This window comes from Onychostruthus taczanowskii, unplaced genomic scaffold (assembly GCF_017590055.1).
Source record: "Onychostruthus taczanowskii isolate IOZ18803 unplaced genomic scaffold, ASM1759005v1 scaffold58, whole genome shotgun sequence".
NCBI lineage: Eukaryota > Metazoa > Chordata > Aves > Passeriformes > Passeridae > Onychostruthus > Onychostruthus taczanowskii.
Genome location: NW_024503457.1, coordinates 7287098 through 7313982, shown reverse-complemented (window position 1 = coordinate 7313982; position 26885 = coordinate 7287098). Strand labels below are relative to the sequence as shown.

Sequence of the window (26885 nt, the reverse complement as noted above, 5' to 3'; positions counted from 1 at the left end):
AGTAGCTGTTAAGTTTGTAGATAAAAACTTAGGGACTAAATGAGACTCACCTGTATGTTCAAGCTTCCAAATGTCTCAGTGACAGTCTGGGCAAGGCAGACCATGCAGCCAAAACAGCCTACTGAATAAGCAAATAAATCAACCGATGTCCCCGAGATGCTCCTGCCAACAGCCTCCACGAGTCTTGAAGGGCTCTTCCTCTTCCAGTGACACGGTCTCTTCAGCTAGGGAAGTTTGCAGCTGTTCGTACTTTACAAACAAACAAACAAACAAAAGTCATCTGAGATCTCGCAGTCTTTTCTTGGAGGATTTCCTGCGGCGGAGGCTGAGCCCAGCCCGCAGCAGCGAGGGGCTGCGGTGGCTGCTCAAACGCTTTGCTTTTTGGAGCTTGCGTTTAACCAGCACCGCTTACTTGCGCCGGGGCGCGGAGGGGACGGGGGCTGGCCATGCCCTGCCCTGCCCTGCCCCGGGCCACCCCACGCTCCTGGGGACACCCAGGTTGGCGGGGGGGAAGGTGAGGCGTCGCTGGGAGGAGCCGCCCGTGCCGGGGCAGAGGCGCCGCCGTCCCGCGGCTGCTGAGGCTCCCTGGGAGGCGGCAGCGGGGCTCCCCCGCTCCCGAGGAGCAGGTAGGGGATTCCCCGGGCTCTGGCCCGGCCCCAGCGAGCCCTCCGTGTAATGGGGGCTCAGGGTGTCCCTCGGCCCCGAGAGCCGGGGGTGGCCGTGGCGGCAGCGGGCACGGGCGGCCCGGCCGGGCAGGTGCGGCCGGGAGCGCTGCTCTGTAACAGGGCTCCTGTAACCGGGCGGGCGGCCTCAGCCAGGCCGGGGTGATCCCAGCACACATCCACAGAGCCCATGGTCGCTCCGACGCCTCGCTTTTGGGGCTGGAAGGTGGCTCGGAGCGAGGCAGTGTCTCCTGGGGAAACGGGCCTGAGGACGCTTTGGGAGTAGGGGTGAGACCTCTCCTAAAGGGTCAGCGCTGACCGTGGCTCGGCTCCTGACCGACAGCGAGCGAGCCTGCTCTTCGCAGCTGCCCTGCCCAGCACCCACAGCCCCTTCCCAGGGAATGCTTCCAGAAATACGTCGCAATTTAAATGAAGAGCATTGGAAAATGATTTCCTGCCGCACCCGCTGAGGGATGCCGGCGTTTGACAGAAGCCCGGCTATCGCAATAGTCGCAGAGCTGTCACTACATCCTGACGGGGCTAACGCAGCTCTTCCACGCTGACTAGGTGTGTCCAGTGAAGGAATGGATGTATTTGCTGTCGTCATTCTTTTCGTGATCAAAAGTGAGACACTTGATTAATCTCTCTAGAAGAGGCATGGTGCACCTTGCAGTTAACAGGAGCATTTAAGGTAATTAATATTCATCTTTTATGATTTAAAGTGTTCCTAGGCTTATATACCAGAAATAGTGTGGTACTCTGACTTTCTGTTGGTTCTCTCAGTTCTGAGGACTCTTGCATGTTTGAATCAGTTTGTGCTTTTGAATGAGATTCAAATAAACCTGCCACAAGTTTACCAGAATCAGTGAAACCTGTGATCCTTTGAAGTTTTGGGGAGACTTCTTTTTTTTTATTGAGTAGATCAACTTTGAAATTACTAAAAAGCAGATGAAAAGGTGGTTATGCTTATTTAATGAGAAATTTTAATGAGAATTATGCCTACATGCTGTCATCTATGCTGTGGTTGTAACTCAGGTGCACGTATAATTGAAGACCTCTTTCAGAAAATTGATGGGTTTTTTGGGGGGAGGGGGTAGTTGTAATGATTTTTTTTTTTTAACTGCAATTGATAAAAATATTTCCTTTCAGGATAAAACTTTATGGACATGGCTTTGCATACCTGAAATTTTTTTCCACTTTGGAAAATCTGGGCAAAGATAACCAGAGCTGAAGTCTGTTGTGAATGATAAAGCTCCACAGGTCGATTGAGCGCTCAAGATGTGGACAGAATGGCTGGGGAAAGGAAGAAATTCAGCTGTTTATCGTGGCAGAATGGGGTAGGAAAAACATTTGCAATTGGTTCTGCAATTGAATGTATGTTATTTTCATCCTTATCTATGTGAATGCATGCACAGAGAAGAGCCTAATTTTGCTATTGTGTCTGCCTTCCATAGAAATGGAAATTTTTCATCGGGGAAAGTGAGAGATGAGGGAGCCTCCTCAAAGTGGTGTGTATGGTTTCACAAGGCTCTATGTATGTTTGCAAGTTTTTCTATGTTGACAAAAGGGCAAATTATAAATTTAAATAGAAAGAATATTGAAATTATAGAAAAGCAGGATCCTGGAAGACTTTCTTTCAGGGTGTAGTAAAATACTACTTCTGCATCTGCTAAATCTACCGGTGGGGCAAAAAACTTTTTGAGAGAGCTCTTGTGAGACAGACCATGAGAACAAGAGCAAGGTAACGTTGTAAGAGAGCAGAGTTTGTGAAAATGCAGTGATTCAGAGAAGTCATAAGGAAAATACCTGTTCATAAGTGGAATCTATTCAATCCTGTTTTATCTTTAAATTATATGTTACAATATTTTCCTCTTCTTTAAAATTAAAAATTATAGATTTTTAAGAGATTCTGTGCATCATGAATAATAGAAAAAGTTGTAGCTTTTGTACAAGCACATATAACCTGCCTCCTGAAATTTTAATGTTTTGTGTCAGGATTCGTTCAGGGACTCATCCCATCTTAGAGCTAGGCAAGAAAAGACCTGCCTGCTAATTTGAGTGGAGATTTGCAAGGTGGGAGGAGGAAAGAGAAAGGGAAGAAGGCACTGCAAGAAGCAGTGTGGATGACTCAACACATGGCACACTTCTGAGTCAGTCTGGTGAAGTAAGACACAGCAGCCGGAAGTGCCATCTTCGACTCTTGTGGAAAGTGGTGATCAGCTAAATGTTTGTCACGACAGGATGGGGTCCTCCTGCTCACACTTCAGTTGGAATAGTTGCGTTTGTCCTCTCACTGTGCTGTGAAACACTGTGGTAGGCTGAATAGAAACAAAAACAGTAAAGCAGGTCAAGTTAAGGATCAGCTTGCCAGAGGCATGCAACTAAGAGATCCTTCTCCGAACATGTTAGGGATCAGAGGACTACTAAAGAGTCCTGACAGTCGTTCTCAAATATATAAATAAGCATATAAAAGATAAATGCCTAGATTTTAGGTGAAGAAACATCACTCCTAAAGTCCCAAACAACTCCTCAGCATGTATTTTGATGGTCTAGACAGAGGGAATCTGTTTCAGTGGCAGAATTTGCCAACAATACTGATGTATTCAGGCTAGAACATGGAGGTGTAAATTGCAAAGAATGGCAAAAAGATGTCACGATCGTAAATGACTGGGTAATAATAGCAGAAGAAAATTGTTGTAGGGAAATGCAAGAAAAATTTTAAGTGAAAACCTATGTCCAAAATCCTAACATCATGTGCTCAACAGCTGACTGAGTTTGCCTGATTCTTAGTACCCAATGATGAGATCTTGAAATTTTACTATAGGCCCATGGAAATATCAGATCAATACTCAGTAGTATTCAAAGAAAAAAGATAGGGTTAGAAATCATTAGGAAAAGAAATCTAGAAAAAACCAATAATTGTCTTTGCTTATAAATAATAGTGCACTTATGCTTTGAACACTGTATTCAAGGTATGTCCTATCCTCCTCATCTCAGACAGGTTGTAGCATAACTGGCTGCAGTACAGAAGTGGGTGGCAAAAAAAGTCAGAATTATGAAATCAGATTCCATCTAAGAGAGAGTTAGAGAATCTGTGACTGTAACTTAGGAAAGCAAGAAGTGCTTTCCTAAGCACTACGGGAAGGAGTGCGCTAGCAATGTAAAAAAACCCAAGTGCTTGACAAGCTGAAATAGATGCTCATTCTTTTTTTTTTTTTTTCCTTCTGGTGTAGTATTTAGGAGCTGTCAGGTGTAACAAGCAGGTAACAGGCTCAAAACAAGTCAAAGACAATTCCTGTATTTCGTGTGTCCTCTTTAAACTATGTAATTCCTATGTTAATTGTGTAATGCAAAAGTTTACTTTAAATTATAGAATTTCATATTGGAAACCACTAATTGAAAGTTTTCTTTCCATTTTAGCAGAGAAACATGGCAGCAAAAACACTGTTTTCATGTAACATTGCAACAGCATTTCTGTCTTTAATTATTGCAAGTAAGTCTGTTGGTAGCTATGGTAAGTCTTGTTCTGAACTTTTAATGGAACTTTTTTTCACACAAGTAATACTAACTTTCTGTAGAAGTGGCTGTAATAGTGAAATTTACATGCATGCCAGTGAGTTCTTTTAAATAGTGCCAAGAGCAGGAACCTTTAAAACACAAAATATGTGGTATTTAATGTTCTAACTTATAACAATCATTTAGGTTGGAAAGGAGCTCTTGACATCTAACTTTACAGGGTCAAGATTTTGAAAACCTCTGCAAATGGAAACTCCACAACTTCATTGGGCATCTTGTTCCACTGTTTGATCGCCCTTACAATAAAAAAAAAGGGGTTTTTTGTGTTCAGATAGATTGTTTTATGTTTCAATTTGTGCTCATTGCATCTTGTCCTGTAAGTGAGCTAGGCTGGCAAAAGTCTGTCTCTTTGTTCTTCATTCCCTCCCATCAGGTATTTACACACATTGATAAGATCCACCCACACACTCCTCAGACCTTATCTTCTCTCGACTGAGCAGTTCCTGCTCTTTCATCTTCTACTCAAGTGAGAGTTGCTCCACTCCCTTAATCATGATTGCAGTTATGTGCTGGACTCTCTCCAGTAAATTCAAATCTGGCATGTCCTAATGCATCCCAGGACACTCTTAGCCTTCTTTTGCCATGAGGGAGCATTGGTGGCTCATGATCAACTTGTGGTCTACCAGGACCCCAGTGTTCTCTGCAGATCTGCTTCCAGCTGGGTGGTCTTTAGCATGTGCTGGTGTCTCTTACACTGGTGCAGAATATTAGCACTAAGTGGCAGAAAAACATGGTCAGTTTCTGTGGCCACAGCACATCATAATCACCACAGTTATTATGGGGCATTCAATTCAGATACCTGAGTAATTCAATGTTTGGATAAGTAATTTGGAAAAGATCTGTGTGAGGTGGTGAGAACTGTGGATGACACAAAATTATTCTTAGGTGGTTAAAATGGATGCTTGCTATGCAGAAGGTGCCTGGATATCAAATAGTTTAGTGATAGAATGTCAGCCAGTAAAATCAAGTGGCTGTGAAGGGGTATGAAAGGTCATGCATGTATAGCAGAAGTAAATATGCTGTATGTGTGTGATGTGAGCATTAAGTTAATTAATAGCCACTTTGGGAAATGCTGCTTTGGTATCTCTGGATGCTCTCTGGAATCATTAACTCTGTCATCAGTGGTGACCAGAAAACCAGTATTTTTGGGAAGCATCAGAGCAGAAAACAGAAAGCCTCATTATGCTACGCTTTAACCCCACAGTGAATGTGTGCCAGTCGAACTCTGCAGTTCTGGTCATTACATCTCAGAAAGATGGTATCAGAAGAGGTGGAGAGATGAGTGACAGTGTTGTCTGATATGGGATGGCTTCCATATGAGAAGTCTCCAAATGAAGGAGGACTCTGAGGTAAAGAGACAGAAGCAAGATGGGATGAAGGTCTATGAAAATGTAAATATCATAGAATAGGCAGATGAGAAGAAGTTTACTATTTCTCATAACAAGAAATGCATGATACTCAGAGAATTTATAAAATTCAGTGAATGGTTTTGCATGCAGAACTGATTTCAGTTCAGTCCCTTCAGTAAAGGGACTGAAATCAGAGTAGTATTGTATTTATTGTGTCCTCCTCTTTTCTGCACATTTGCCACTGATAGTTATCAGAGACAGGATTTTGGCTAAACAGACACTTGCATGACTCTCTGTGGCAGTTCTTATAAAATAACAAAACAAGGAAGTTTTGATAAAAGCATTACTGACTTGGGAACATGACCATGGTATCCAGTGTTGGTGCCTTTTTTGTCATATTGCAAAAAAGAAAAAAAAAAAAGCCCAAACCAAACTCTTGGTGTTGCACTTTTTCTGCATGAGTCTGTCAGAAGTAAAGAAGATGAGCTCATTGGTGATTGTAATGATTCCTTTCTAAATGTTCATAAAATGAAGGGTCAGTTGAAATTCCTGTAGCAAATTTAATATTTGTACAATACTAACTTTTATGTCCTCTTAGGATGTTTAAATATCAAAAGCATAGTCTTAACTACAGTTAAGTGAAGTTAAAAAATAAAGACATTAAATGTGAATTTTGTGTGCATCTGTGTGTTTGTGTACATGCCCATGAAACAGACTAGAGAAACACAAGTACTTTAGTAATTTGCATCTGAAATAAAACATGCAAATGATAACTCTGCTACAAAGACATTCTACTGAGTGTAAAGATTGCATTCAAAAAACAGCATTTCATTTTAGTGGCATAACTACATCTGTAAACTACTGAGTAGTACTCTCTGCTGCAAAGATAGGGGATTAAAATTGTATTTTTAGTGATTGACTTGAGAATGGAGGTGAAAACTCCAATGAACTTTATAATCAGGAGATGAGTTCAGTATATTTTTGCAGAGTGTTTGAGTTTTTCTTTAATGCTTATCTCTTTCCTTCAGAGAAATGTGAAGCCTATGATGTGATGTTAAAGCAGAGTCTTGTGCCTGATGGGCAGCCTCTCGCTATTAAATGTTCACTGGAAAAGAGCTTGAAAAGTGGAGACTACAACTTAACATGGTATAAAGTTGGTAACAAGAGAGCTGTGCCTAGAGACAAACTGTCTAGAGTTCACCAGCAGAAGAATCTAATTTGGTTTCTTCCTGCCATGTTAGAAGATTCTGGAGATTATGAATGTGTCATAAGGTGAAAGTTAAAAAAAATTATATTTTTACAGAAATGAGTTGGATAGTGAGTAACTTTCAGAAAGCAAGTAAAATTTTGAGGGTAAGATAAATACTAATGAAGAAGAGGGAATACATCTACAAAAAATAACTTTAGTTTGGGGAAATTAAGTCTAGTTTTGGGGTTTTTTCCTTGTAGGCAAAAGTAAATCTATTAAAGAAACTGCAAATGTTTTTTCTTCTCTTTCTTCTCCAAACAGAATGCCATACATTTTTGACCTGAAAAATGTGTTAAATAGGTTAATTTGTGTTCTATTAATTTTAGGAATTTGACAAGCTGCAAAAAAATGTGTACAAAAGTAACAGTTTTTGAGAGGATTGATGGTTTATGCTTAAATGAAAAGTTTGCTGTAGAGGAGGTGATATTCACATCATCTTCTGCAAAGGTCGTTTGTCCCCACTTGGATTATTTCAGGACAGAGAAGAATATTCAGCCTGTTCGTTGGTATAAGGTGAGAATATAGTGTTTTTTTCTGTCTTATATCTGTCCATTATTTAGAATAAAAATCAGTGATCTTTGAGAATTAGAACAGAAGAACTAAAGATTTACTGTAAGTTGGAGAAAAATGCTTTTAAAACAAATTGAAAGACGATTAAGACTTTCTGTCTTTTAAAGGTGTTCCTGATTATCAGGGCAGAATGTCAGCTGAGGTGTGGGAGTGATGCTGACCCACGTACCCACCAGGTGGCATCTGTTCACCTGCCAGGGAAACACAGCCTTGTGTGGAAACAGATTTACTCTGGCATTCCCATTAGGTGCTCAATACTGTTCTATTCCATTATTCTATTTCTTGTTCTTCATGCTCTCTTAAAGGCTCTTTCTGTTACAAGAATCTAGTGCCTTCTGCCAGATTCCTGCCTCAGGCTCATGCAGTCCATGTGGTACCAGTAGCATTGAGGATTCTTATAAAATAAAGTCTAATTATTGAGTGGTGCTTCACTGAGGAATACTTTTGCAAGTACTGACAACCCACGTTTTACTTTCTTATTTCTCTAATATCAAAAGGTGTTTTCCAAGGGGAATGGACTGGGGTATCCTTAAATTAAAATCTCAGCTGAAGTGTGCATTTCTTCATATTCTGCTGCCCTCACTCTTCCTCAGCCTCTGCATAACCATCATTATGCTGTGGTCCATTAAAACTTCAGATTGTGTCAAAGAGAGACAAACCATGGAAATATACAGAGATGTAAATTAACAGACTTCTCTATACACTTTTAGGACTGCCAGCTGCTGAAAGGAAAAAGGTTTGCCCTTTCAAACAGTGATCTTATAATTTTCAATGTGACTGTACATGATGGAGGAAACTACACGTGTGAAACAACATATACCTACAATGGGAAACAATATAACATTTCACGAGACATCAGTCTGGTTGTAGAAGGTGAGTAAATAATTTCACTGTGTTTGTGCTCATAACTAAAGTGGAAAGACCTAATTTGGGGATGGACATGCTTAGGACTACAGTTTTTCACCTAAAAGTGCAGTAATGACTACCTGAGATAAGGTACTTTGGGTATTTTGTTATAAATAATGGCTGACAACCTTGTATTTAGTACAAGGGATGTTTTTAGGTTGTACTTGTATTATAGAGCATAAAACAGACTGCAACTGCCCCATGTCTTCTGAAAAGAACTTTCTTGTGCTTAGTGACCCCACCAAAAAAGCCTCCAGAAATAACTTACCCAAGAAACAACTCCATTGAAGTGGAACTCGGTGAGTAGTTTTCTCTAGAGAAAATATGAATTTGTATCCTAGTTAAAATGTATTCTTAAGGGGTGTCCTATTCTGTGCTTTCTTGTTTTTATTTTATGAAAAAATGACTTCAGTGGTCAATTTCTCTCTGTTGATCTCTCAAAGGAGGAATGAGGAGTGAGAGGGAAAGAAACGAGGCATGTTGCTTGCAAAGTCCTAAAGAATTTTCTCAGATGCAAGGAAAATTGTAGGAACTCAAGTGACTATCTGTCACATCTGTTGCTTTCCATCACTCTGGAAGTGATTCTAAGAACAGGCCCATCTTGAATCTGCAGGCAAAGTGATGCCCCAAGGAGAAGCATCTCCTTCCTGGATTCAGCTTCTTCCGTCCTACCATTCTCTTTCTGGACCTGCAGATTGCTGAGAATATAGACCCTCTGTTAGAGTAACTTTTTTGAAAGGGTTTAGTATCATTCTTAGCTGGTGTGTGTGTGAATCCGTGAACAGGACTGTATAGACTTTAATTAGGTCATGAAAATTAACTCTTTACTTTGTAACACAATTTTATAGGCTCACAGGTTACTGTGGATTGCAACACCACAGGTGCTGATGGGTATGAGGTGTACTGGACAGGCAACGGTGTATATATTGATGTGTTTTATATGAGCAGAATTTTTGCAAGTCCCTATGAGTAAGTATATTTTCAGATTAGAAAATATATGTGTTGGCAACCAAAGTAATACTTTCTCCCTTTGACATTAAAATATTTAGCAACATTTTTCCCTTGCTTTAAACAGTATTCTTCTTAAAAACTCTAATGCTTGCCTTCTCCAACTGACTTTCTGCTTTGAAATAGAAAGCTTAAACATAGTAGGCACATGAGCTTCACATGTGATTGTACGTTTCTTGCTCATTGTAAAAAATCAGTCTGTATTTCCACTGCTGGGAAAAGGTGTTTTATTACAGTCCCATAATTGTAATACAGTTTCTTTTGAGCAAGCTCTGGCCTGGCAGAGACCTCTTTTGGTAGAATCAGGCATGTTCAGGTGCATGATCTTCAGACTCTCTTTCTTCTGTATTCCACATCTGCCTCCCTGAAAGGTTGCAAGAAGACAAATTTGTGCTATACAGGAAAAATCAATGTTTGTAGGTTTAAGGGCATTAAGTTAGAGAAATTTAACTGAGATAACTGAAGAGCTAATGGAAGCCTTTATTGAGGGCATTTGTACTGAAGCTTAGGGGTTAGAGGAGAAAAGGGAGACTGATTTCCAGTGATGAACTGGGTTTTGGCAGGACTTGGACTGAGTTATGCATGTGAAGGGCAAGTGGGAGATAAGGTGATGATAAAAAGCTGGTTAAATGGAATTAGAAGAAGAGAAATTATACCTGACTGGAAAGACCAACTCAAACTGGAGCAAGAGGCAGTCTGAAATGTTCTTAGACATTACAGGTTTTAACTAAAAATCTCAGGGTTTTTTTCAGCCCTTATGGTGCTGCTGTGAATAAAAAAAATGTGATAATTTTTGTAAATTCTGGAGCACTATCTAGGACCAAAAAACCAGTGAAGAAAAGAATGATGTCTGCAAAGTAAGAATATAGTTGCAAGAAATTAGTTTTCATAATAAAACAAAGGGAAAAACAAAATGCTGACTTATTTGGTTACTCACCAAGAGAAAACACTATGCAAAATTAATATATTATACTGTCATAAAGAATTACAGAGTCATAAACAATTGTGCCATAAAGCAGAGGCACATGGTCACTGAACTGATATTGCAAAAGCAATGTTATTTTTTGTACTTCCTAACACTTACATCTTTGGTCACTTGCATTAGTGATGTTGGTTCATTCATTCCCTGAATGTCATATCCTATTGTGAAATATCTATGTCCGTCTACTCTGACAGGGATTGGGAAGCCCATAACAAGAGTTTATTTAGGTTTGTAAGGCATATTTTTGAACTTCCAACTATAGAAACCATATGTTCCTTTGGGGAAACACAGCTGCAGATAAGATAACCTCTTGATGTCTTGATGCTTTCTGATGCATATGCTAAATGTCAGTACGAGGAGAGGTGTGACTGTTTGGGTTTTGTTCATATGAGGTAATTGTTCATCTGTTGGGAAGTGTGGTTGACTTTTGCAGAAGGAAATAACCACTGTAGTGCTGCAGATGTTAGAGATGAAGCCATTCCTGAATGGGCTGTGGTTTTATGGTTCTATTTGTCACTTTTTGGACAGGGGAGAAACTTCTTATGACGGGCGCCCTATGCATTCTGTGAAGCTAATAATTTCAGAAGTAAAGAGTGAAGACTATGAACAGCCTTTTGTCTGTCAAGCTTCAAATGCCTTTGGGCAAGTTGCATCCTATATTATATTAAAACACAGAGGTAAAAAATACTATTATTTTGAGGCCTGTGATTATCTATACTTCCCCAGAAGGTGTTTTGATACCAAATTCTCATGTATCATGTTGAGAGGAAACAGATGTATTACAGTTTGCAGTATGCATGTGCCTGTGCATAGGGAAGAAATCACAATAGTATTGTATTTATCATTATTTAAAAACCAAGGTAAATAGGAATGAAAAATGTAATATTCAAATTTGTACTGAATTTATGTGAAAGATCGGTTTTGGACAAATTCAACATTTAAAAGAAATTTCTTATATTTTTGTGCAGTTCCTGACATACGAAGGTGGCTCACTGGAGGGCTTGTCTCTTTGTTAATTTTAACATTTATTACTTTAATAATCTTCAAGATTTTCAAGATTGATTTGGTACTTTGGTACCGTAATTCTGTCTGTGCCCTTACAAGTAAGGAAGGTATGTGAGTGTCACCAGGTACGTAAGTGTAATTAACCTGTTGATTTTTCTCTCTTGCCTTTACTTCTGAGAAATAATAGGATTATTTAGTACAATGTACATAGAACTTCCATAAGGAATTTTTAGATGTGCACAAAGACATTTTGTGCAGGATTTTTTCAGTCATATGGATAAAATATATAATTATGCTTGAAGTAATAAAAACTGTGTAATATTGAAGGCAATCATAGTGAGATAGGTCAAAAGAAGAATGGCAGGCTATTCCAAAAGGAGCACATTGTTTACTGATTTTCTGTAGTTTCTTTACATGTAGATTTATGGTCACTCTGATGATGAACAATAGGTGTCAGCAGAGCTACATCCTGTAAACTGGATGTTTAAAGACGTGCCTTAAATATTTATTTTGAAAATCAGACTCATTTGTCAGAGATTAATGTTATTGTGTTTTTTTTTATTTTTGCAATTTCTTTCTATTACCCTCACTTTCCTTCTAAATCCTGTCAGTTATGGTGTTGACTTATCAAAGAGAAAATTTGCTGCTAGTTCTGTGTTCTGGGATTCTTCTAATGTGTTTTAGTTTAATGCACTGCAGGCAAATATATTGGACAGGTATGAAAAATTTGAAATAAGCACAACATCATAGATATATTTCATGTCAGTTCTCAGAATTAGACTGTCTGAAGTTCCCCATGGCTTGAAAGTGAATGGATTACACACATTAAGATAGTTAATGCTTACTCGTGGCTGTGCTAAATGTTTTAATGGAAAAGTAATTTCAACTCCAGGTCAAAAATTCAGTTTTACTATAACACTGTAATAGAGTTCTAATTAAAAGGGGAAAAAAAAAATCAAAGTTTTTAACTGTTTGAGTTAGATCTGATTTTGGCTTGGTTCTTTCAGTCCAGCTTGCTATTCAGCCTTAACTCTCAAAACCTCAGAAGCCCTCTCAGGATCATTACAAGAAAGAATTGCCATTTTTCCAACTTCTCTTGTGGTTAGTCAGAAGTGGAGATAACTGCTGTTGAGTTTCTTTCAGGAGAAGTGGTGAAGAAGGTCCTGTGAGAGGGTACTTCCTTAATGCCCTGGCACCTCTAGGATTGGGAGCTCCTTCCTGCAGGTCCCAGGTTCTGCACCCAGTCCATTTGGTGACTACTTCATCCCCAGATGGGAAAGGATGAAGTCAGATGCTCTGGCTGGTCATCTTTATTTTGATTCATAGATCACTTTACTTCTGTGAGGTGATTCTGTCAGATGGGTGAAATCAGCCCCACATTACTATTTCTAAGCAGTCCGAAAATGAAACTGTGCAATAAAGGCATTTTCCTGAGTTTTAGTTTTTTAATAGAAATGTTTGTGTTTGTTTTAGATGGGAAAATCTATGACGCATATGTCCTGTACACAAAAAGCAGTGAAGACATAAGGATATGTTGTCTGGAAACCTTTGTTCGTAGGATACTCCCAGATGTTTTAGAAAAACAATGTGGATATAACCTTTTCATATTAGGAAGGGATGATTTACCAGGAGAAGGTATGCTTTAATTAGCAAGTTAACAGGTTGCCTCTTGAAACATTGTTCTCAGGTTGTAAATTTATCTATGCAATTAAAACCCACATTTTTAGAAAAGAAAGCTGTATTTATTTAGTTTTATTGGATAATTTGCCCAATGAAATTTTTTTCCTTTTTCCTTTTTTTTCCCCTAACTGAAAATTCTGTTCTGATGTTGTGTGAGTCTGTGCTTTCTTAGTGATGAACAGATGAGGACTCAATAGCATTAATAATACTGTTGAGGTTTTTGAACAATAAATTCTCCTGAGGGCTGAAGAAAACAATTTTTTTAGAAGTTATGTTCATGCAATTGTTCATTAATCATGATTGGAAGTGTGAAGATCTTAAAGCAACCACTGCTCTGAGCTAGCCACAGCTTCAAATGTCTGCAATTGTAAAATAAAGAACTATTTTACACCAGTTGTAAAGTTTCTATTCAGACTTTGATTGTTCTTTGATCACTTACAGCTGTGGTCAGTGTTGCTGATGAAACCCTTAAGCAAAGCAGAAGACTGATGATTATTTTGGGATCAGAAACATCTAAGGGCTGCCTGTTGGAAGACACCTCTGAGCAACAGCTAGCTATGTATAATGCTCTCATCCGTGATGGGATTCAAGTGATTCTTATAGAAATGGGTGAAATACAGGACTACATGAGCATGCCAGAATCAATCAGATTCATTAAGCAAAAACATGGAGCTATTCAATGGAAAGGAGACTTCTCAGAGAAATCTTGTTCAGCAAACACAAGATTCTGGAAAAATGTGCGCTATCAAATGCCATCCAGGAAAAAGGCATCTTATTCTGAAGTGTATTCATTGCCCCTAATGTCAAACAGTTCTGCAGCAAAGGAAAGTTAAGAAGAAATCATTTAAATAATACTAAGAAGGTAATTCTGAATTGGGATGTTTCTTGCATATACTTTATACTACAAAGTAGATGTTTTCTTTGAAGAGTAGAAACTGCTCATCTTTTCCATGAATTACACCCTAAAACAAAAAACTCTGTGCAACTTTATTCTGTGACAGGTTTTGGATAGTGACAAAATTTGTTGTGTTAGTCTCCATCAAATATTGTAGGTAAACATGCTGATGATGATAGGCTATTAAGTAGTCGTGGTCCACATAAATGTTGTATGAAGAAACAGCTGTGAAGTCCATTTTTTAAAAATAAAAACTGCAGTTGATAAATTAAGTCTAGTTCTATCATCAGCATTTTCCTAGTCATTCTGTTCCAATTCTTGTTGCTTCTCAATGATTGTCTGTTTTCCTTATTGCTGCAAGAATCTGCTCTGTGCAAGCTTTGTCTCCTGAGCAACAGATGTTACCCTTGCTTCTTGAAAGGGTTGGGGAAATACATGACATAGCAGGTATACTTAAAACTCATCACAACACTGAATGTGTTTCTGCTGAACAGTTGGTATCAAATGTGTTCAGCAAATGGAAAGGATTGAAATCTGTGGATTTTTAGAGTGTTGAACAATTCTGTGATATCTGGTGTATGTTTACTTTTGAAACTCAATCACTTGTAGTGCTTGGGAAACTGAAAATAGTTCATACTTCTTGAGAAGGGGAGGCTTTCTAGACTGTGCTGCTGCTCTGGAAAGCAGATGTTCTCATGCTGTGTGTCAGCTGTGCTAACTGCATGCACAGAAATTCACTGAGAATCTATCAGAGCTGTGCTTGGGCTGGGTATCCTGGAGAGTGGAAAGTGGCCAGTTCTGAAACATTACCAAATTCTAATGGCAAGAAATGGTATCTCATCTACTTGTGAAAGAAATGGTATCTCATCTATTTGTGAAAGAAAATGCTTGAGACTAGCTTGGTATTTCTGGATCCCAATCCACTTTTGGTGTGCATCATTGTGAGAAAATGACATGCTGTTTCCTTTTCAAGGTGGTCTGAAGCAGCAGGAGTTTTCACGCTCCTGGCTTGAAGAACGTAATCTAAATCCAAATACGAATTTTGCTTGCTTTTAAAAAATAATTTTCTGTAGTTATGCAGGTTCTAACATCGCGTTTATTGCCAGGATAGCATCTGTCATGGAATTCCTTTCAGTTGGAATACCTTTCAGAGGTATGTGTATCTAGAATATATTGTCATTGGGCTGTATTGATGGGAGAGAAAGCAAAGTCTAGGGGTCGAAATATATAATCAAAGGGAAAGATTTCCAATAGCATTTCATGGTACTTTTTTTCTTTGTAAATGTGTAGTAAATACACGTTAGGAGCAGTGTCTCATTCTCCTGGCTGTGGGGTTCACAACTGTGTAATTTTCCACAGCCTTCACTGACCAGAGACTTGTTCTGAGGTGTCACCAGGAAAACTAGGAACAGGGTAGATCCATCAGATCCACTGTTGTCCTAGTCGATGTTGAATCCATGTTCTTTGGAAATGCATAATGTTTAGGCTGAAACCTTTAAAAAATAAATTTAGGGTCTTAGAGAATTCAGATAACCATAATTGTCAAATTTGTATATTGTGTTTAGACTTAGCTTGCTCAAAAAAAGTATTCAAAATTAGCTTCCTTCCTTCCTTCCTTCCTTCCTTCCTTTTTAAAATTTGTGTTTAAAAACCGAACCTTCTTATTATCCATATAGAGGAGAAAAATAATAAGGTAGAGGTGTTGAAACTGGTAGATTTTTTCAGCTTCCTTATTTAATTTGCTTTGAAATAAAAAAAAAAACAAAAAAAACCAAACAAACTAATGACTAGGACTTGCAGTACTACATAAAAGTAAATTGATTTGCAATTTGTGCTGATATTTTGGTTTTTTTCTGTGAATGTGGTATGAATTCAGGCTGCTTTTTTTCATAGTTCTTTTCAGAGGTTTGTCACATTATTCAAGATAGTAATTTTCTCATTTCTCACTAATTGAGACTCCTAATGACTCTTAAGTGAAGACAGATGATTGTGAGTCAGCATTGATTTACCTGATACTTTCATTCAAACAACCACATTTAGTATGATTATTTTGTGTCCTTGTACAAAAGTGACTGTGGGAGATAGGCTTTGGTTATCATTGTTGATTGTTAGCTAGCTACTTCAATGTAGCATGACATGAGATGGCTTCTGCTTTTATCAGAGGGCTTAATTTTGAAACTGAATTTTGTCTCTGTTTTCTCTCCTTGGAAACTGGTTTTTTTCAAGTCACATTGGAAAACACAATATATTTTTTTTTGTGGTACTGTAAAAGAAGTCCCATAGAGACAGATGTGCTGGTTGTTTTTTATTAAAAAAAAAATCAAATCCCAACAACTCCACAAATGATTAGCTGGCAAGAGGTTTACCCCTGAAAACTTGGCACATTCAGAAGTAAAAGGCAAATGCAGTGTAATCAATGGAAGAGTATTTGTTCATCACTTTATAGTAGATATAGTTATTGTTTATGCAGACAGAGAGCAAAATCTAAGTGGTATGTGGTGTAAGATACATTGAAAGCATTCTCTGCACCTTTTTTTGCTTTTCAACCAAAACGACATTCTCTTGGCTTGCTCCTGTCTAATTATTTGGTACTCCAGGTTGCACTGTCCTTTCCTTGCCTTGTGATTAACTTGTCTGAATTTGCTAATTCCATTACATCTTTCCATCCATACTGTGACACTGGTGCTTTCTGTGAGAATTCTTTCATGATTTTTTCATGATCATATCCTGCTTTCTTATATCTGTGGTAAATAGCACTGAGATGTGGCCTGATTCACGTTCTAATATACACATCCCAGCCAGCAGCCAAGCCCCACACGGCCACTCACTTCCCCACCAGTGGGATCAGGAAGAGACTCAGAAGGGTAAAAGCCAGAAAACTTGTGGGTTGAAATGAAGACAGTTTAATAGGGAAAGCAAAAGCCACACGCACAAGCAAAGAAAAACAAGGAATTAATTAATTGCTTCCCACGGGCAGGCAGGTGTTCAACCATTACCAGGACAGCAGGACCCCATCATGTGCAATGGTTACTTGGGAAGACAAACACCATCACTCCAAACGCCCCCTTATTCTTCCTTCTTCCTCCCACTTGATATACTGAACACGTCATCTGATCAGAATATCCTTTTGGTTGGTTTAGGTCACCTCTCCCAGCTGTGTCTCCTTCCAGCCTCCCACACAAAACCAGCACAGCATCTGTGACTGTATTAATTCATGGATAGAGGTTTATGTGACTGAGAGGAATGTGCTCTGAGCTCAGAATGAGTTTTTAGGACCTGGTAGATTTAATGTGGTAGCCCCAGACAGGACAGCCCTGACCAACTTTGGTTTTTTTTTTTCCCTTTTCCTTTAAATTTACCTCTGTATTGCATCCTAGAATGTGGAACAGTGCAAGAGCAATTTTACATTTTCCCTTTATCTTGGTGCCTTGACCTTCTGCTTGAGAGGTAAGCCCATCCTGCCTTTTGTTCAGGCACTATGGTAGCTCAGTGACTCTGCTTCCTTTCATAGCTGCAGTTAGCTTGACAATGAAGCAGGCAAGATGCAGTTAATATTTAGGACATCTGTGCTAAGGAGAGACCTTTTCCCTTGAAGTACCAAGGAAGTATTATGTTGTAGAGCTTCGGAATACACGTAAATAAATTTCCAGGTCTCAGGTTTAGTCAGAGATGCTACAACTCATGAACACAGGAGCAATAGCATTTCCTCCTCTCATCTTTACACTCATTATTCTCAAGAGTAAAGGCAAAGCACAACACTTGATGTGCATGTTTATTCTCTTTCAATTTAGGATAATATTAACCAGCACTCGATGCGTTTGTTGAGACAAACCAAACATTAGTCACTAAAAGGGAGCTAGAAAATAGTAGTAGTAGTAGAAACATTTGCTTCCTCAGCCCACTCCAAGATTGCCTCCCACGTTAAAACTGATTGAAAAAAAGGAGTCTGGTATCTGCTGGGCACCAGTTAAAATGTACAACTTGTGTGACTCCTCTGAGAGAGCACCTGGGACACTGTGGCATTGCAGCTGGAGTTAGAGCCCTGCTTGGCAGTGTTTATTAGGGGTTACTGTCTCATCCTGAAGAAAGGTAGAAGGGTCACCCAGACATTAGGGTAAATTTTTTGCTCCAAAACTTGATTTTGAATTGCTGCTCCAGATCAAGTGACTTAGATGTGTAAATATTTTTCTTTCATTTCTGCTGTCAGGCTCTCATTTGGTCTTTGCCCTAGTTTGATTTTTTTTTCTTGAGCATAGCAGTGGCTGTAGTCAGAGGGAAATTTTAAATGCTGTCTCATTGGTTTTTTTCTTTCTTTTTGATTAAATATTTTCCCTGATGGGCTTTATTTCTCTTGGTAATAATTAAAATCCATGTTCTCTCTTTCCCTTATCTCACTGGCTATAAGCATCAGTGGAGTTCTTAGTTTTCCTGCACTGTCTATGGTAACACACCCCGGTGCTGCTTCGTCTCTCCTCAAGAGGTGATCTTTTGCACTTTCTTTCTCTTTTTATCTAATGTTCCCTGAATATGTGAAGGGAACAAGTCCTTAAGAAGGCATTTTTTCCTCTGTTTGAACACATTGTTTCTAATATCCACACTGTTTGTTTATTGTTTTCTATTTTTTTTTCTTTCCAAATATGTATAGCATTACTATTTCTTCTGTTCCATGGAGCTGGGGAACTTGGACAAACATTGGATTTGGAAAGAAATTCAAGCTATCTACTCTTTTCTGACCTCTCACTCCTAGGGAAGCACACTCAGACTGTATCAAATAGATCTGTAGTTTTTAGGTAAGGTGTGAAACAACTACATAATTTCAAGTGGAACATAGCAGAAATGGCAGGACAAATGCATCTTTAGGACCCTGAGATCAGCTCAGCTGGTCAGAGCATGGTGCTAATAAAGCCAAGGTTGCATGTTTTATCCCCATGTGGGCCATTCACTTTAGAGTTGGACTTGATGATGCTTGTGGGTCTCTTCCAACTCAGAATACTCCATGATTCCAGTTTAAAGACCCTACTGCAAGGTAAAGTTTATAAATTCTGAAATGGTGAATAAGCAGAGTATTTGGGAGTTACAAAAAATAACATTCATCTGTCCCTTTAAAACAGAAAAAAACCTTGGCAGTTAACTCCCCTACATATTGCCTCCAGGAACAAACAGGGAAAAAGCTAAAGAGCTGTCTGGACAGGGACACTCACAGTGGGAAAAAACTTGTGTGCCATATGTCCCCCTTCCATCTGTGTATGCTCTCTTCTGGGTCGTGACATCTGGTTCTGCTTGATATCTGGCTCTGATTCCTGTGTTTTTAAAGTAAACGGGACTTAATTCTCCTCAGAGACTGAAGAGAATAGACCACATGCTGACTTTTAGAAGAAAAGCCAAGTTTTTCATAAAAATATGTTTCCTCATCCTGGATCTGAATGGCTTGATACACATATGCATTTAAATGAGCCAAAGATGTGCCAGCACCGTCTGCTGTCACTTTTAAAAAGCTGCTAACTTTGGCATGTTTGACATTTTTGGAGGGTTGGACCATAAAGTTTGTTGGGTACTGAAATTAGAAGATGAATTGGCTTATTATTAAGGAAAGGATCACGTCCAAGAGAGCAGGCAGCTGAGGATGGGAAAAGATTGTGTGGGTGTTTCAGGGTGGGGGTTAGCGAGCCATAGGGGCTGGCTGTAGGGATCCTGAAAGCCCTGGAGCCGTGAGCCACACCAGCCTTGTGCTGTGCAGTGCCTCCACCTAGTGATGCCTGAGACTGTTGCTCTCCCCTTCCAATAAAAGATACACTGTTTACATGAAATCATAATGAAGTTCTGCTAATAATGCCAAGCCACAGCATTAAAGAAAAAAAGCACACCCAGAGGGAGCAAAAAAAAGAAGATACTTTTGACAACTGCTATTCTGAATGATACTGTAATTATTATTTTTAGTGCTTTTTCTGTCGTTTGTAAGAACTAGCAGGGAATTTAGTAGAAAATGAGAGTTTTGGCCTGTGAGTCTGTGCAACTGTTAATCCAAAGCCTCAGAGCTGGTTGGGATATGGGGAGTAGTAGAGCTCTGCAGAGCTGAGTTTCTTAATTGGCCTCTAGCATATGTCAATTAGATCTAATTGAGCAACTCTTGCCTTGGTTATTCCAAGAAGAAGGCTATGATTGGAGACCACTTCATCTGGCATCAGCATTCAGCAGATCTGCTGTGCATAATGGCTGGAGGATCATTACTGGCCATGTGCTACCCAGGCAACGGAGAGTCCTAGTCCTATTTACTTGACATAGTGATAGATGAGGAATTTGTGCCTAATTTAATTATCTAGTCCCCTGAGCTGGGAATAAACTGATCCAGTAGTTACATGGTGAGAGAATCTTAGAGTCTTGGATGCTGAAATGTTTATAGAAAACCAGATAGCAAATGGACAGTAGGCCCCTGGAGTCCATGAAGAATTGCCTCAAGGCTGCCATCAGAGAGGAGCAGTCAGTGCATCATGAAGATCATCTGAAATGGAACATCACAGCATTCTCGGGAGCAGAAAGCACTGGCTGCCTGAAATGACCAATCCTCAGTTCCCAATCCTTATCTTGGATAGTGTGCTCAGATCCCAAGGGGCTTGCAAACTCTTTTTCCTAATGATATGTAGTGCTTTTTGTTTTTTACCCCCTAGTTAATAATCTATAGCCACAGGGTTTGTAAACTGAAGAGAATTTGCAAAACGAAAGTGGTCAGTAGGTTTCAAAGTCTATCTAGGACCTTTGTCCCTTAAAATATTATTATTTTGTTGTTAATATTGATATTAATATAAGTGCAGCCAAATCAAAAATTCTGCCATGGTTATGGCTCAGGGAAAATGATTCTGAGTTCCAGAACTAATGGTGAGGATGAGACTGCAGAAAGTGATATCTCAAAAATATGCCCATGCACCCTCAAAAATTCAGGGCTGCCATGACTGAATTTTTCTGTCCCAGCTGTGGGAGGCTGTGAGTAGTTGCTGGTATCTTTGGATAGGCTAAGAGTTATGGAAGAGAAGGGCTTAGTGGCTTTGGTGAGGTTTCAGAAGTCTGCGAGTCAGGCCATGCATTTTTTTCCATTCTGTATTTTATCTCTTTTCCTTGAAACCCACCAAAAAGATTGCCTCTAGCTGGCCTCATACTCAGCATCACACAGCTGTGTCTCTCAAAAAAACAACCACCTTACTCATATGTTTGCATTTGTAAATTACAACAGCTCCTAGCTGGGATTGGCCTAGAGCACTTGAGACATTTCTCTCAAGGATGTGAATAATACAGGATGGTGGCCATTTCCATTTCTAGAGTAGGTGGATAGTATGAGATGGTCATCCATAGGAAATGAAATGAGAATTCTTGGCCACATCATAATGGGAGTTAAGTACACATTTTGCAAAAGAAAACATGTCATTTTAAAAAATAGCCACATGACTACTTTGGTAGCTAAATACCATCTCAACTGAGTAAGATGCTAATTGGAAAAAAGCCAGAATTTTTGTACTGCTTTGCAAAAATTTGACCTGGACTTGGCAGCATTATGAATTCTTTGTGGCCTGGCCTGGTGAGGAAGGGAGGAGGTGAGGAAGAATCAAGACAGCAGCACTGTATATAATTACTGATTATGATCATATGTTGCAATTTGAGCTACTTGTGGGACACGTGAAGCAGGAAAGTGCCATTTTATCTTTGTACCTACCCCTCTCTAACCACAAATGTACTGAATATGGACATATTCATTGCTCTTGGCTTTTTTCTTTGAAGATAACGCAAATCAGCCTGATGATCTTTAGATTTCCTGAGTGGGGCCACCAACTGGATCACCATGTTCCTTTACAGGCCCCAGTGTAGCGGAAATTCTCTTGCCTTAGATGCGGAATGGATTTTTTTCTTCCACTAAAAGCTCCTGGTTTGGTGTCAGCAAAGTATTTTCCAGCTGTGAGTACAGAGGTGGGCCTTTTGAGGTGAGCTGTAGTAGGAGTGATTTTTGACCTACAGTGAAGAGATGCACCTGTATTTCATAAAGGAGTGGGGGATATACCCACCTGCAGGTGATCATAAAACCCTAAATGAGGAAACCAAGGCTTTTGTCACGTAATGAATTTAGTTACAGATGCTGTGAGTCCCCACATTCCTCCAGCTAGGGGTATGTAAGGGCTGGAGGGAGATGTGCCAGCTGCAATAGCTCCAGCTGACCTATTCCTCCAGCCAAGAGCTGTCTGTCAGCCAAAGGACACAGTTGACTTCCGAGGGCTGATGGGAAAAACAGGAACAACAAACACTGGAGGAAAGCATGAGAAATGCTGTGCAGAGTCAGGCCCAGCTAACCCAGCCAGGCATTCTGCCTCCAGCCATGGTGAAAGGAGTTCCTGAAAATCAGACTGGCATCTCAGCAGCTGCCCCAAGTTGCTGGGCTGGCTCTCACATTGGAAGCTCCACTGACAGAGGACACTGCACACATCGAAGTCCACACGGGTTCCTGCAGAGACCAGGTTTTGAATGGGAATAAATAGACAAAACATTAACAGGCTCAGGACATTGCTGGTGGTAAGAGCCTTTGAAGGCTAGGACAGTACTGAGGTAGGGTTACAGTGAGTGTTAGATTTTATTTTACTCTTTGTTTTTCTTAATAGTCCTTACCTCAGAAGAAGTACTGAGTTAGATGTTCTGAAGCAGCACAGCTGCTCTCATATTTCTATGACTTGAACTATGAAAGCAATACAAGGATGGAGCTATTCCATCAAAGTTTGCTGCCACTGTTGGCAAGTGTTCTTTTTTGTCTATTTTTTTTTGTGTGTTGTTTATTGATAGCTTAATTTATAAATGGCAAGTATTGGAAAGAATAATCTTGTCTGAATTTTAGACTCATCAAAATTCAGCATTGTCTACTTTTGTCTATCACTGCCTGTTTCTTTGTGTCAACAACATTTGTTGTCATTGTCCATTATGTTGCCAAAAGAAACTCCACAGATGCTTTTTATCCTTCCATAAATTTGACATTTTGCCATGATTTCAGTATTTCCAACTAGATGTTTGTTGTTTCAAGATCTGGTATTTCCGTTGTTTATTGCAGTAAATTTATTTGCCTTTTCAAGATTTAATGGACCATCTGAAGGGACTTAGTGAAAATCACCTTGAAATATTTTGCAAGCACAGGTTCTATTTTTGTCATCACTATCCTATTGTCTTGGTCTTTGGAACATAAATATTTATTTTGATGCAAAAAAAAAAAAAAAAAATTAGTCTTGATGCAAATGGTACTGCTTCCTGTTGGACTTTACATTTTGACCTAAACTTCTGGGTTCTTCATCCTTCTCATTAATTTACCCAGAATTTCAGTCACTAGAAGTTAACTCCTTCTTTCCAGACTTTGTTTGACTCAAATGATCCAACCAGAAGAAATCGGTAGAATATTTTTAATAATAAGACTAACTCAAAGACTTCAGTATCTCCCACCTATTTTTAAAGGTTCTATAATGTAGCAATTGCTTTACAGATATGCTTTCTTCATTGGTTTGTGAGTCAGGGGGTTGCTGTTCTCGTTATGACCACTTTTAAATTGTGTCTTTCCAGCCTTTAGCATATGAATTCATAGAAAAAGGGTGCTAGTGATATAGAGAGATAAAATCAATTTTCTGGTTATATTTTTATGAGAGACTGCCTTTTCTGCTGAGCTCTTAAAATTCAAACTGTGGCTATCCAAAGGTCAGATCTGACACCTGAGGTTTTTCTGGGGCAGAGAACCAGTTTGACAGAAACATTTTGCTGATTTGCCAGTATTGATAAGCTTTGTGATAACAGCAGGAGGAGGATCTGTGGAAAGATTCTCCACACAAGCACTCTCATTCAGAAAATTTCTGGTTGTCTGAAAAAACTAGTATAAATTAATTTGTATGAACACAGTATTGCTTCTGTGATATCCTGTGGAGGTAGAAATGTGCCTATGGACAATTTCTTTGCATGAATTTAGGTACACTCACAACTCTCAAAGGGAGAGGGTTGGTCCAGTCTGATTAGTGGCAGAAGTTTAGGGCCTCTAAGAAATTCAGAAAGAGTTCTATTTTCTTATTTGGCTACTCTTGATTAATCCTTACTGTTGAATCTAGAGGTAATTAATGGGAAATACTTACTTCCACCCCCAGTCATGATGTAAGCTGGCCATCTGTCTTCTGAGAATATATGTTAACAGAGCAGAAACAGCTCTGATGATGCAAAAAATCTGAATGCATGCTGCACCCCCGCTCAGTTCTTCATTTTCATACTGGCCTTGTGGTTAGAGCAGTCATTAGGAAACTGGTGACCTCCCTTGCTCTGAACAAGACTGTGCTCCCCCAGCTTCTCCTAGGACACTTTCTGCTTCTTCTGAGGTACCTGGCAGAACTTGTGCTTGGTAGTACAGATTTGCTTCTTGGAAGCAAACGTGTGAGAGCCCAACCCACTTAAAAGGAGTCAGAGCCTCAGAATATAAATTTCTTATTAATGTCCATCCCCTAAATGGCTGGAGCCAAATTCACTCTTGGCTGTTCTCTGTTTTCCTCATGAGTTATAAGTTCCAAACAAGTAGCATCCCAGTTTCAGGCTACAGGATGGAGTGTTCTTCCTCCGATGTAGAAGCCCTTACAGACCTTAGAAGTTGGGTATTCTGGTTTCTGGTTAATTTTCTGACTGAAAGCCTTGTCTGGGCATTGTGGATTGTTCTCAGTTTGAGTTGTAAATCACTTTTCTTTTATGAGTCTTGGTACTGTCTGGGAGTGCAGTGTCTGACCCAACTGGCTCCGTGTCACTCACCTGTCCTGTGACATCTGCAGCAGTGTGGGAATGTCTGCGCTGAGGCTGCTGAGGCAGTACAGAGCACCCTTGGCTTGGCCTAGCCCATAGTCCATGTGTTACCTAGTGTAAACTCTGTCACGTCCCCTGAGGATGTCAGGCAATTTTTTTAAGATACAAGAGCCTCAAGATCCTCACTGAGCTAATCAGTGCTCTGGACAGAGGGTGTGACCCTCATTAGTGCAGTTATCTGACCCAGCATTCAGGGTTGCCTGTGCTTGCTTGGGAGTCCAGTACACGGTGCACACTTACTCTGGAATCAAGAGTATGTGAGGGCTTACCTGCTGTGATTTGTCAGTCTTTCCAGGTTGAATATTCACTAAACTCATATGCATTTTTTCCATTTCCTTCATAGTTTCTATTACTTACTTCTGCTTCTACATTAGGGATGTTTATGTACCCTGAGAGATACCGACACGTCCACATTAGGTGATAAAACAAAGTGTACTTGAATTTTCCTTCTTTTACACTTACTTGCTTCAGCTACTCTTTTATAAATAGAAAGAAGGTGAAATATAGTTTCTCCTTCACACTGAGGTATAGTTTCCACAGCAGTGAAAGGACCTAGAAGTGCCCAAATCTGCTGCTTTTGCATGCACATTTTTCCCCCAAATCCTCTGCTTTAATGCAAACTGAGCCTGCAGTTGAGGCAGCGGCCCTGCCAAGCTGTGCAATGTCTGCAGTCTAGACTTTGCCTCTGAGGAACAGCAGTTCCTTCATATCTCACTGGCAATTTGAGCACAAGGCAGGTTTCATTTCCTTTTGCACTGGCAGGGTGCAGAGTGACCAGTTAGCAAAAGCCAGGAGGCGCAAGGATGAGCACTGACGTGACGCCTGTGACAGAAGAGCATGGATCCAGAGAAGTGCTGCTCGAGCAGCATGACCACGTGCCCTAACGCGCAGCGTAGTGAGTGAGCTGAGGTTTCAACAGAGCTGTGTGGTGCTGTGGGACTTAAATGGCTAGTAAGAAACACTGAGGAAAAGACTGCCAGAAATCCTGTTTCCCAAAAGGGCTTTGACACAGCAATTAAAGTGGGATTTGGAATGGGAAACTGTCTGTTGGTATAAAAGATTAAATTTCTTTCCTTAGAAATGCAAAATCTTGCTACTTTATATTTGTTCTCAGTGCTCAAAATTCATCTGTTTAATTGTCCCCTCTCTGGAGAAGCATTTTTTGCATATATCTGCATTACTCTCTATTTCTGTGCACACAGAATGCCACAAAGAATGGACATTTGTTATTGTGAGCCTTTTTTTTTTTTTTTCTTTCTTCCCTAGAAGATTTTCTGCTCCAAAGTGAGAACATAGGGGAGGAAATGAGCAAACCTTTCCCAAAATCACCACTTGAGACCTTACAGGAAGAAATCTCCAGACTGCAGGAATTCCAGGTTTCATGGGAAAAAATTGTCTCTTTTGGCTCTTAGCAGAATTATTAATCACCATTCTTGTGAAATGAAATTGAATAACTGTCAAAAACAAAAAAGGAATATAAATTCAAGTGACAGTTGCCTACACTTTTGCATTTCTTCTGTTTCCCTGTTTATGGAAGAAAATAAGAGCTGTCATACCAGCTTGCACAACTTCCCCCACCCACCACAACCAGGTCTTTATCCTATTGCTTACCAAGAGCACAAGCCATCAATAATGGGTGAAGAAGAGGATGACAAACCCTGCCAGTGTCAACCACAGGGGATGGACAGCCTCAGTTTAAAGCAGCTTTTCCAACAGCATCTTAAATGGTGATCAGTGTGCTTCTCCTTGAGTCACACCTCTTGAAACCAACTGTGCATTTACTTTACTAAAAACTTCACACAGCAATTAGTTTTGGGTTTTACTTAAGTGAAAGAGTAGTGTTTTCTGCTTTAACTGTATGTCAGATCATTTCCCTGTTTCCTTTCTCATGAGAGGTATTGAAAAACAGTTTCCAGTGTAATTTTGCCTGCTGCTGAGAGTCCTCTCCTTTCTCAGCCACAGAGTGACAGACAATTTGGTTTATTCTTGTAGCAAAAGCCCTCTTTGCCTCTGATATCCTTACTGCTCTTTTTAATAACTTATTTTCATGCTACAATATCTTTTTCGTCAGTGGAGACCAGAATCACACCCAGTGCTCAAGATAAGGATGTGTTGCATCAGTATAATAACATTTCCTGTTTTGTTCTCTGTTCTTTTGCTA

General features: G+C 39.7%; 1 protein-coding gene across 1 annotated transcript; it reads left to right on the top strand.

Annotated features, from left to right (window-relative positions):
• The first annotated feature begins 372 nt into the window (after nucleotides 1-372).
• LOC121343179 (interleukin-1 receptor-like 2) lies at nucleotides 373-26061 on the top strand. Its single transcript, XM_041418131.1, has 14 exons — nucleotides 373-626; nucleotides 1230-1353; nucleotides 1812-1999; nucleotides 4083-4155; nucleotides 6616-6859; nucleotides 7163-7349; nucleotides 8117-8279; nucleotides 8546-8611; nucleotides 9161-9281; nucleotides 10831-10979; nucleotides 11271-11414; nucleotides 12781-12942; nucleotides 13429-13849; nucleotides 25991-26061. Exons 3-13 carry the CDS (start codon nucleotides 1952-1954, stop codon nucleotides 13818-13820), a joined length of 1749 nt encoding a protein of 582 aa, XP_041274065.1. The 5' UTR covers nucleotides 373-626; nucleotides 1230-1353; nucleotides 1812-1951; the 3' UTR covers nucleotides 13821-13849; nucleotides 25991-26061.
• The last annotated feature ends 824 nt before the right edge of the window (nucleotides 26062-26885 follow it).

What these genes read in the sequence shown, in the direction of transcription:
- LOC121343179 (XM_041418131.1), top strand. Translation starts at nt 1,952, where the DNA reads ATGGCTGGGGAAAGGAAGAAATTCAGCTGTTTATCGTGGCAGAATGGG. An exon ending in AGCCTGTTCGTTGGTATAAG is followed by an intron (nt 7,350 to 8,116) that starts GTGAGAATATAG and finishes ATACACTTTTAG; the next exon opens with GACTGCCAGCTGCTGAAAGG. An exon ending in TATTATATTAAAACACAGAG is followed by an intron (nt 10,980 to 11,270) that starts GTAAAAAATACT and finishes ATTTTTGTGCAG; the next exon opens with TTCCTGACATACGAAGGTGG.